General features: G+C 39.3%; 1 protein-coding gene across 5 annotated transcripts in view; it reads left to right on the top strand.

Moving 5' to 3' along the window:
• Positions 1–12166, top strand: part of RB1CC1 (RB1 inducible coiled-coil 1) — a 293127-nt gene that overhangs the window by 54366 nt on the left and 226595 nt on the right. For all 5 annotated transcript variants that reach the window (XM_073631593.1, XM_073631595.1, XM_073631592.1 and 2 more), the window contains 3 exons: positions 2815–2985; positions 8722–8924; positions 9975–10389. In XM_073631593.1, coding sequence (XP_073487694.1) covers positions 2815–2985; positions 8722–8924; positions 9975–10389 — 789 coding nt within the window. The remainder of the gene's footprint in view (positions 1–2814; positions 2986–8721; positions 8925–9974; positions 10390–12166) is intronic.

Here is a 12166-nt window from a genome sequence, read left to right as displayed (position 1 = left end):
TGAAAGTTCATATTTTTCCTTTAAAGCAGGGGGCTCAAAACTTTCTAAACATAGGGCCAGTATACTGTCCACCATACCTTATGTGGGTGGGGGGGAATAGAACATTTTTCTAACTTCAGTGGGAGTAAACAGCATCCACCTTTGGTATTAGTGGGAGGAATAGTGCCCATTGTTGGTGTCAGTGGGAGAAATGGTGCCTCATTGTTGTCAGTGGCAGGAATTATGCTCCATTTTGGTGTCAGAGGACAGAATAGTGTCTCGTATCAGTGGAATGAATAGTTCCCCACTGAAATGATTAGTGCCCCAAAGGCTAGATAAAGACAAGTGAAGGGCTGCAGTTTGGAGACCCCTGCTTTAAAGGATAACTAAACATAAGGATAAAAATATAATATATTGCAGCCTACCAGTCCTGATGGTTCAAAGGCAAATATATTTGAACTCCAGCTTAGATGTCAAACATGGCTACCATCATAGACACAGTGGAGTTCTGAGTGTTAACTACCCATGGTCAAGAAATGTGTTACTGGCAGGATCATCAGGTGGAAAAAGTCTGAATAAAAAAACAAATGAAGCCACCATGTCTATGGGTTAGTATTGTTAGCTGCAATATATCACTTTTTTTTTTTTGGATTAGACGCTTTAACTATCATACTGTTCTTTTTGTGGGTAGAGTGAGATTGATACACACTTATGAGATTTCTTACGCGAAATGATTGCTGATGAACTGCTGCAATTGGTTTTGTTTCTTATTTTCTATAACTTTGCTGATAATTTTTTTTTTTAGGACAAAGGGTCATATAGACCCTGATGTAATAGCCTGCATTTTCCATTTGCCTCTACTTTGCTGCTTTAGGTTTTTGTGAAGTGTGACCAATCATAATTGTGCTGTTCAGTAGGCGCTAGAGTTTGTCTCAGTGCATTTGTTAATCTTACAGACATGGTCAGATTTACCCCCTCTCTTCCTGAGCGACTCAAGCCCATGTGAGGAGTCTAAGACCCCTTTCACACTGGGGCAGTGCGGGCGTTAGCAGTAAAGCTCCGCTAGTTTTAGCAACGCTTTTACTGCTGTTATAGCGTCGCTTTTCAGCCACTAGCGGGGTGCTTTTAACCCCTGCTGTGATTTGCAGGTGCTTCGTCAGTGCTGCCCATTCATTTCAATGGACAGGGGCGGTGGAAGCCTTGAAGATGCTGCTTGCAGAACTTTTTTTCCTGTCCTGTAAGCGCACCGCCCCAGTGTGAAAGCACTCAGGCTTTCACACTGGGGTGGCTTGAGAGGCGCTTTAGAGGTGTTATTTTTAGCGCTAAAATGCCTGAAAAGTGTCCCAGTGTTAAAGGGGTCTTGTATAGTGGGGTGTTGCTTTAGGTCTCATGCACACTGGACGTTATAATACGTTATAAAAAAGGCTGTAGCTTTGCAGTAAGTTTTTTTCAACATTTTTGCAATAGTGTTTTTTAGCATTAGCATTTTTTTTTTCAGTGGGATCAAAAAAATGTTAAACACTGGTGAGCTGCGTTTATGAGCATTTAGCGGCATTAGAGCATTTTTACAGCTGAAAAACTCCTCCCAGGACCCACTAGTTTTGGGGTTTTTATTTACAGCCAAAAAACACCCCAGCCAAAAACAGTTCATAAGCATGTGTGCTTAACCGCTTGCCGTCCAGCGCATGACGATATACATTGGCACAATGGCACGGCAGTGCAAATGGGCGTACCTGTACGTCCCCTGTAAATTGTGGGCGTGAGCGTGCCCGCGGGTCCCGCAGACTCGATGTCCGCCGGTGTCCCACAATCGAGACACGGGGAGATGCCTATGTAAATAAGGCATTTCCCTGTTCTACCTAGCAACATGACAGGGATCTACTGCTCCCTGTCATCGGGAGCAGTGATCTCTGTCATGTTCTAGTGAGCCCACCCACCCCCCACAGTTAGAACACACTGAGGGAACACAGTTAACCCCTTGATCGCCCCCTAGCGTTTAACTCCTTCCCTGCCAGTGACATTTTTACAGTAATCAATGCATTTTTATAGCACTGATCGCTGTAAAAATGCCAATGGTCCCAAAAATGTGTCAGAATTTTCCGACGTGTCCACCATAGTTGCACTCCCGGCAGATTGCCGCCATTACTAGTAAAAAAAAAAAAAAAAAAAAAAAAGAATAATAAAAATGCCATAAAACTATCCCCTATTTTGTAGACGCTATAACTTTTGCGCAAAACAATCAATATACACTTATTGCGATTTTTTTTTTTTTTTTTTTTCTTTTTAACAAAAAATATGTAGAAGAATACATATCGGCCTAAACTGAGGAAGAAATATTATTTTTTTATACATTTTTTTGGGGATATTTATTACAGCAGGTAAAAAAATATTGCTTTTTTTTCAAAATTGTCACACTTTTTTGTTTATAGTGCAAAAAATAAAACGCAGAGGTGATCAAATACCACCAAAAGAAAACTCTATTTGTGGGGAAAAAAAGATGTCAATTTTGTTTTGGTGCAAAGTCGCACGACCGCGCTATTGTCAGTTAAAAGCGACGCAGTGCCGTTTTGCAAAAAATGCTCTGGTCAGAAAGGGGGTAAATCCTTCTAGGGCTGAAGTGGTTAAACACATAGGATAACATGCTGAAGAGTTTATTGACTGTAGAAAAAAACGTCTGAAGCCAAAAACAGCTGCTGTAAAAACGTCCCGTGTGCATGAGGCCTTTAACGTATTTTTTCTGACTGCTGCTCTGGTCTTACTTTGTATCTTGAAACCAAAATTACCAAATCGGTTGTTGTATGTTTGCGATCTGACTTGTTTTTATTTTCTCTGCAGGACACAAATCCAATATTCCTGTTCAATAAAGAGATGATATTGTGTGAGCGTCCTCCGGTTATTCCCAGAACTACATTTTCAGCAGAGAATGAAATGGAGCTAAAGGTTGAAGAGTCACTCATGATGCCTGCAGTCTTTCACACAGTCGCCTCTAGGACGCAGCTTGCAGTGGTGGGAAATTTTAAAGCTTCTTTTGCAAAACATAGCAATGGTGTTACATTCTGATGACAAAGTGTTTGCAATATTATCTCTGTGCCCAAAGGACAAGAAAATCTTCTATTCCCTTTCTTTAGTTGGTTTGTGCAGTTCCCACGTTATAGCACTGAATGACCGCAAACCTTGGAACAGCCATTACTGACCAATGACTGCAGGCTTTTTGAAACTTTTCATATGGGTCTCAAAGATGGTTGATTATTGAGTGATAATTGTGGGTCTTCAGCTGTCACTTGTCATGAAAAGTATGATCATTTGTGGATCGGTATTGTAGATTTTCCATTTCACTAATGTGCAACAGAGAAATTGTCCATTTATTAATGGACTATAACGCCTCCATCTATCTTTCTCTTCAGAAGGATGTCTTTGTTTAGGTATTGCTCAGGGCTAGAACCTACTGCATGTACTGAAATGCTGGCTACAAATATGTAAATACTGGAGCCTACACAGTTCTTGATTTTTTTCACAAATATACCCTCTTACTTTCTTGCAAAGCTACAATATTGCACTGGAGGAGTGGATACTTAGGAATTGCTTCATCCAGCCTGCAGCAGATTCATCTCATCCTAGGCAAAGTCAGTTTACTGGCTTCTATAGCCTGTTTTTTGATGGTGCAGTTTTTTTTAAGTACTGTATAGTGTTGCTGTATATTGTGACATGCCAGGAATTTATTCACAAAAACTTGTAAACTTACTGAAAGGTAAACTTTAAACAGGAATTCCACCTGATTGAATGAAGTGGAGAGGTGGGGCAGGGACATCTTGTTCTCCACCATGTCCTGTCAGAAAATGCTTTAGAGTAAAACCTTGGATTGCGAGTAACTTGGTCTGTGAGTATTTTACAAGACGAGCATAAACAAACTTGATAAACGAACAATACGAGTAGCATCATGTCACTACTGAATATAAAAGAGAAGAGAGGCATCTCTAAGTATGGCAATATGGTTACATTTAATGAAGGTACAACATTTAGCAACTCACATGGTTGATGACTAAAACGGGCACATTTAAAGTGATTGTAAAGTCTTGTTTTTTTCTTTTTTTTAATAAAGATAACAAACATGTTATACTTACCTGCTCTCTTGCAGTGGATTTGCACAGAGCAGCCCAGATCCTTCTCTTCTCGAGTCCCTCTTCTGTGCTTCTGGGCCCTCCCTCCTGTTCAGTGCCCCCACAGCAAGCAGCTTGCTATGGGGGCACCCAAGCTGAGTCACAGCTCCCTGTTACCATTCAGACACGAAGCCCCCCCCCTCTCCCCTGATTGGCTAGATTACTTTGATTGACAGCAGCGGGGGATCCAATGGCGCTGCTGCCGTGTCTCAACCAATCAGGAAGGAGAATCTCAGGTGGCTGAGACACTCGTGGACATCGCTGGATAGAGAGGGACTGCTGCACATAGAAGGCTTTTTATCTTAGTGCATTTTTTATGCACCAAGATAAAAAACCTTCTGCCTTTACAACCATTTTAAGTATGCAGGCATCCGGGGTAAAGCTGTCCACATATACCGTCATCCCCACCACCATCAATGTCAGGGTAGTCTTCCTAGTCACGATTGCAGACTGACAGCAGTGAGAACCGGCAGTGCGGAGGACGGTCTATGTAAACAGCTTTACCCCGGATGCCTGCATACTTAGATTTGCCTCTTTTAATCATCAACCATGTGAGTTGCTAAATGTACCTTCATTAAATGTAGCTCCTGCTAGATTTTGCTTCTAATCCCCTTCTGGAGGGTGCCATTTTGGATGGAAATTTCATGGTTAAACAACCTATCAACATTGCTATAATCTTTTTATATGGACTGAACGACTTATGAATAAATGGTTGTAGAACAATCATCTGAGCTTCCATTATTGTGTCAAAAGAATATATTTTGCGCTAACCATATAAAGATCCAAACAGGTGCAGCTGCTCGTGTAAGTCAAAAATACAAAAAAAACCCAAAAGAATAATGGAAAATTACAAGCGCGCCACCAATGAATATATATCATGATACAATGTATACGAAAGCTTTATCCACGTGATTTACCACTATTTTTGTGAAAAAATAAATAAAAAATTGTGATACATTGTTGTACCTAGTGTTTATATATCACAAATAAAGAGCAACTAAGTTACTCTATATACTAGTAACCTAATACCAACATATTTAATTGAAATCCTTTTCAGAATTGTGAAATAATTATGTGCCTTTTAGAACTAGTGTTATTGTGAAAAAAGAAATTATGTTGATCTATGTGCTCAGCAATCTAATTGCTCCCACTTCACACACCAATTAAATTAATAATTGTTCCTCTGCAAAAAAATGTTTTTTCTATACACCCTCGTGATATATCATAAACAATAAAGTCCATGTGAGGATATCTTGTATTGTGGATCAACCATGAATCTTCCGCTTTGACACACACAGATGATCTTCCCACTTTAGGTAAAGTAAAAATGCTCGCTTACCGAATCTGTTGGATCTCAGATTATAGAGATCTAAAAGGCTTGTTGCATTTGCCTGCCGGCTTCTGTGATCTCTACCTGGGTAACACTCCAGAAAGCTGTCCTCTCTTCCTTCAGTGGAACAGCAAACACTTGTTTAAGGTTCAAGTGTTGATTTCCACAACTGCGGGAGGGGAGATCAATTATCTTCCCTGGATCCTCCACATATCCAGACCCCTCAATGAAGACAAAACGGGGGAGACTCCATAGTGTAGATGTATAAAATTTATTATAAAAAGTCACTTATCACTCCACAGCAATTGCGCACAGCATTAAAAACACAGCATTCCAAGAACTACAAGCCAAAAAGTCAAATCAAATTGCATAGCAAAATACACCACAAATTGTGCACAGCAAAGGGAACCGGATAAAAAATAGCAATAGCTTACAGGCAGCAGAGGGTTGAGCCTTCTTACTGCATGGGGAAAAAATGAATAAAATGTGATGGCATTACAGCCACTTGCTCCATCCGACGCACGTTTCCCCTCAACAGGCTTCTACTGATGTCTCCATTCCCAGTAGAAGCCTGTAAGCTATTGCTATTTTTTATCCGGTTCCCTTTGCTGTGCACAATTTGTGGTGTATTTTGCTGTGCAATTTGATTTGACTTTTTTGGCTTGCTGTGCGCAATTGCTAGTGAGTGATAAGTGACTTTTTATAATAAATTTTATACATCTACACTATGGAGTCTCCCCCGTTTTGTCTTCATTGAGGGGTCTGGATATGTGGAGGATCCAGGGAAGATAATTGATCTCCCCTCCCGCAGTTGTGGAAATCAACACTTGAACCTTAAACAAGTGTTTGTTTGCTGTTCCACTGAAGGAAGAGAGGACAGCTTTCTGGAGTGTTACCCAGGTGGAGATCACAGAAGCCGGCAGGCAAATGCAACAAGCCTTTTAGATCTCTATAATCTGAGATCCAACAGATTCGGTAAGCGAGCATTTTTACTTTACCTAAAGTGGGAAGATCATCTGTGTGTGTCAAAGTGGAGAAATCATGGTTGATCCACAATACAAGATATCCTCACATGGACTTTATTGTTTATGATATATCACGAGGGTGTATATTTTTAAGAAAAAAAAATTTTTTTGCAGAGGAACAATTATTAATTGAATTGGTGTGTGAAGTGGGAGCAATTAGATTGCTGAGCACATAGATCAACATAATTTATTTTTTCACAATAACACTAGTTCTAAAAGGCACATAATTATTTCACAATTCTGAAAAGGATTTCATTTAAATATGTTGGTATTAGGTTACTAGTATATAGAGTAACTTAGTTGCTCTTTATTTGTGATATATAAACACTAGGTACAACAATGTATCACAATTTTTTATTTATTTTTTCACAAAAATAGTGGTAAATCACGTGGATAAAGCTGTTGTATACATTGTATCATGATATATATTCACTGGTGGCGCGCTTGTAATTTTCCATTTGAGCTGCCATTATTGCTTTGGATTACAAGCATGTTTCCGAATTAATTATGTTTGCATATCACTGGAGTAGTGCTGTCTAATTCAGTGATTTCTAGCTTCCAGGGGAATCGTCCAGGTAAAGTATATACTAGTATATATTGGTCTCTTGTAACTATGTATAAACTATCCATACCTGGAATTCCTCTTGAGCCCCTTCCTGCCGACGTAATGCATGTATGCGGCCCCACTGCACTGGGCTTTTTTTCTGTGGGGCTGCATATATGTGTATTCCCCTTTGTGTGCAGATACTGGGGTCTCACTGAGAGCCCCAGGCCCCGTACTAACGACCGGGACCTGGAACTCCCTATTCTGGGTCACCTGATCGCTGTGGTAGCCTCTGACTACCACAGTGATCAGTGTCTGTGAAGCCTGCCCCTGTGTTTCTCTCTCTGTGAATAGAGAGGAAAGATACAATGTATCTTTCTCTTTCCTTGCAGAGAAGGAAAAAAAAAAGTGTGTGTAAAAAATAAATAAATAATAAAGAAAACATACCTAAATCAAGGTTTGATATAGGTTATTTTATTTTTCATATTTATTTTTTTAAATTAACGTTAGTGTGTTTTAGGTAGGATGAAAAAAACAATAAAAACAAAATGTGCACTATTGCTTCTGGGCTGTGCTATGGGTGCAAGCAACAAATAACATACACATATGTGGTATTACTGCGATTGTCAAGAGCAGGAGAATTTATTTTGGGTTGTTCTTTGCAAATAGGTTATGGTAGTAACAAGATATATACAGCTAAATGTAAGAAGAAATGATTTTTTTTTTTTTTTTTATATTTTGAGCCAGTTTTCATTTTGATAAAAAAAACCCCAAAAAACAGGAGATATCCATTACCACATGAAAGCCCAAAATTGGTCCTGAAAAAAAAAAAAAGGTTTAATTTACCTAGATGTACAAATTAGTTGTGATGATAAGTACAGTTTTACTAACACATGTCAAAGTTGCAAAATTGTGCTTAGGCAATAAGATTTGTTTTACCCTTAGGTGTGAAGGGGTTAATGATGTAAAATTTCATATTTGCACTATACTTAAACAGTTCTTCGCTCTGTTTGAAAAAAAATCAAAGTCAGCAGCTACAAATACTGTAGCTGCTGACTTTAAAAAAAGAACCCTTACCTTTCCAGGAGTCCAGTGCCTTCCTCACTCAAAATGGTTCTTCACCGGTCTTCGGGACCCTGACACTGGCATGTTTACTGGGGGCAGCTGTGCATGTGCGACCTGAGCTATGCTTTGTGAATGGGAGAGAACTTAAAGTGGATGCACTACTCTGATCCGACCGAAAGTGGCAGCGGGTACCTGTCAAAATCAGGTATCCCCCCCCCAAAAAAAGTGTCAAAAATAGTAGAGGAGGTGGGGAGGAGGGCACAAAGCAGGATTTCCCCTTTTAGAGTGAAGTTCCTCTATAAGATCTTTTGAATAGATTCATCACTGATCGCACAGCTCACTCGAGTCTGAATGGTTGAAGGCAGCTGTACGCACCTAGTCTGCATTCGGGAAATTTCATCTGTGCACATCTGCAGCTTTATGAAAGTGGCGCATAGCTCTATACAGCCACAGAAATCAGTTTGCCTACTATCCGTGGTCTGTTGTCTACTTGTTGAAATCTATTGCTGTAGTTTCCTTTGTAACGTACATGTTATGCAATTTACTAGCTAAACTGTTACTATATGAATGTTAAACACTCTGGGATAGCTTCTGATTTGAAATTGACTCTGTTTTATACAGGAAATGTTTGAGGTTGCCAAGAAGCTTTGTTCGTTTTGTGAAGGTCTGGTTCACGATGAGCATCTTCAGCACCAGGGCTGGGCTGCCATAATGGCCAACCTAGAAGATTGTACACATTCATACCAAAAACTGCTTTTCAAGTTTGAGAATGCATATTCAAAATACCTGCAGTCAATAGATGATATTAAAGTTAAATTAACTAAGTAAGTCAAAGTTATTGAATTGTCTTTTTACTGTTCCATTTATTAGCATATATTTTCATTTTTTTTACATACATCATTCTTATCTTATTTGCACAATCTTATTTTTCAATCCAATACATCCCATATGTCCTTGTCCTGTTTATTTCCCATCACTGTCATGCAGTCGTCGTGTTATAATATACTTAGGATAGAATAGATGTTCCCTTTCCTCTGTGTGATATACCTATGAGTGCCATGGTCTGACAGAATTGGCTGAGAAATGCTATGTTTTCATTATGTCTTACTATATTATTTAGTATTATAGTTGTATATACTATACTTACTATTCCATAGCTTGACTCCTAATACTGTGACAAATAAGTGATCACATGAGAAGCATTATTTCACTAGCTGTCAATTATAAAAGTCGCAAGTATCCAAGCAATGGTGTTTTTTTTAATTGATTAAAATTTGTTTTGCAACACATGCACATTTCCTTATTTTGTCTTATTAAAAATGTGGCAAGTACAGAAAAAGTGAGCTCTGCCTTTGCTGCACTGAGCTCCTAAGAAGTGTTATTAGCCCTGCCTACTATAGAACAATTCCTCCTCATCACCATAGTATAAGAGGGAGGTGTTCTGTAATCCAGTGGAAGAGGACTGGGCAGGGCTGACAACACTGCTTGGGATTTCAATGCAGCAAAGGCACTGTGTTATGAACTCCTACAGAAAATTAGGAGCACATTGGTTTTCTGGCAGAACAACATGTATTTTTCTGTCTGCAGTTTTTAAAAAGACGAAACATCACAAAATCTATTGCCGATAACTTTTCCCGGACATACAGTACATTTTGGGTGCACAGAGTCTGCACGTTTTTTGCTGGTATTAGTAGTCAACTGACTCATAACTGTTTTTTGCTTAACCAGCCATTCATTCCATTAACTGGCCTGCTTGTCATGTAGAAAAAGTTTTGCATTGTTTCTCGATTGTTCTTGTGCTGTGCTTAAAATGCCATTGAATTGATCTGTTCTTCAAAATCTGAAATCTTTTTGTTTGGATTTTCGTTCTTTAGTCTAGGAACTGCTGTTTCCGTCATGGCCAAGATTCCGCTGCTAGAGTGCCTAACACGACACAGCTATAGGATGTGTCTAGATAGGTTTTTATCCTCTGCGGAAGGGGATGTCGTTGAACTTGAGAATGAGAAGACTGCTGAACTAGTGCAATGTGATGATGAAACAAAACTAAAAAACGTGGCTTTGCTAGCTTCTCTCGCTACATCTGGGGAACATATAACACAGGAAGTACATGACAATCGTATTGAGCAAGACACTATGAATACTTCTGGCCAGGATATAGACGTTTCAGAGGGACATTTGAGTAATGAAGGCCCGCCATTTAATGTATCCCTACTGGACTGGATAAATGTGCAAGATCGTCCAAATGATGTGGAATCGTTGGTCAGGAAATGTTTTGATTCTATGAGCAGAGTAAGTATTAGTGCATGACATGCCATGTTCTTGGTCATTTGTTTTTTGATTTAAAATAATCTTTTCATAGTTGACACACTATCAAAAACTATTTCCAGGAACAGGCTAAAGTATAACCAATGGCAAAACTTTTTTAGTTTTGAAAATAATAGAGATGGGTTAGAATGCCTCCTAGGTTTATTTCTGTCTGTGCCCCTGTTGTGGAGATTCACCCACTCTATTTCTATTTGTCCTGTTTACCATTATCATTGAAAGTAAAAGAAAATCCAAAATTTTTAGTTGTCTCCAAAAAAAATAATAGAAGGGAAATTTTCCTATGGGGCACTAGCTTTGGCGACCTGGGGGCCCCCTGGGGATTTCCTCTCACTTCCTGTTTGGCTATGTGACAGGAAGTGAAGAGAAATCCTTACAATGCCACACAAATGGAAAAAAAAAGAAAAAACCTGACGGTTTAAACCCTTCCCTTGCACTATCCAAAATGAAAATAAAAAGTTTTGTTTATAGTTCTACTTTAAGCTAGAGTATCTTTGCTCTCCAGGCACAATATATGTTTAGAATAGTAAAATTGATCATTTAGCCACTTGAGATGAGTGTATTGAATATGAGTATTATTTTTGTTGCATTATAAATGTTCCTCTTTAGTTAAAGTCATATTAAACCCTCAGTATTTTTCTAGCTTAACACACTGATATCAATAAAATAAACATTTGCAGTAGACTAATTGTTAATTTTCTTACTGCTTCACTTGTTGAGATCTAATGAAAATAAATCTATAGTATGCTTTAATATACAGTATGTCCAAACATTAACCGACTGCCGACCAGCCGCCACAGTTGTACTGCGGCAATATGGCTCGGCTGCACGAATCGCAGCCATTTTACGTGGCTTTTATATTTGGCCACTACACCCCCACCCCCCCCCCCCCGCTCACCCACGGAGCCGATGCGAGTGCCCGGCGGTCACGATCACCGCCGGGCTCCCGCGATCGCTCGGGGCACACAGAGAACTGGTGTAAACACACACATCCCGGTTCTCTGAGTGGAGAACAGACAGAGATCGTCTGTTCATACAGAGTATGAACAGCGATCTGTCATCTCCCCTACACAGTCCCCTCCCACCTTCAGTTAGAACACACAATAGGGAACACATTAACCCCCTGATCGCCCCCTAGTGGTTAACCCCTTCACTACCAGTGACATTTTTACAGTTATCTATGCATTTTTATAGCACTGATCGCTGTAAAAATGCCAGTGGTCCCAAAAATGTGTCAAAATTGTCCGAGGTGTCCGCCATAATGTCGCAGTCCTGATAAAAATTGCAGATTGCCGCCATTACTAGTAAAAAAAAATAAATAAAACTATCCCCTGTTTTGTAGACGCTATAAATTTTAAGCAAACCAATCAATAAACGCTTATTGCGATTTTTTTTTTTTTCTTTTACCAAAAATATGTAGTAGAATGCATATCGGCCTAAACTGAGGAAAAAAAATAGTTTTTTTATATATTTTTGGGGGATATTTATTATAGCAAAAAGTAAAAAATATTGCGGTTTTTTTTTTCTAAAATTGTCACTCTTTTTTTGTTTATATCGCAAAAAATAAAAACCGCAGAAGTGATCAAATACCACCAAAAGAAAGCTCTATTTGTGGGGAAAAAAAAGGATGTCAATTTTGTTTGGGTGCAATGTCGCACGGCCGCGCAATTGTCAGTTAAAGCGACGCAGTGCGAACGGTTTGCACAGAGCAGCCCCAATCCTCCAGGCCAGTTAAGCACCTGGA

Source organism: Aquarana catesbeiana, linkage group LG05 (assembly GCF_042186555.1).
Source record: "Aquarana catesbeiana isolate 2022-GZ linkage group LG05, ASM4218655v1, whole genome shotgun sequence".
NCBI lineage: Eukaryota > Metazoa > Chordata > Amphibia > Anura > Ranidae > Aquarana > Aquarana catesbeiana.
This window is presented reverse-complemented; position numbering and strand designations above follow the sequence as displayed.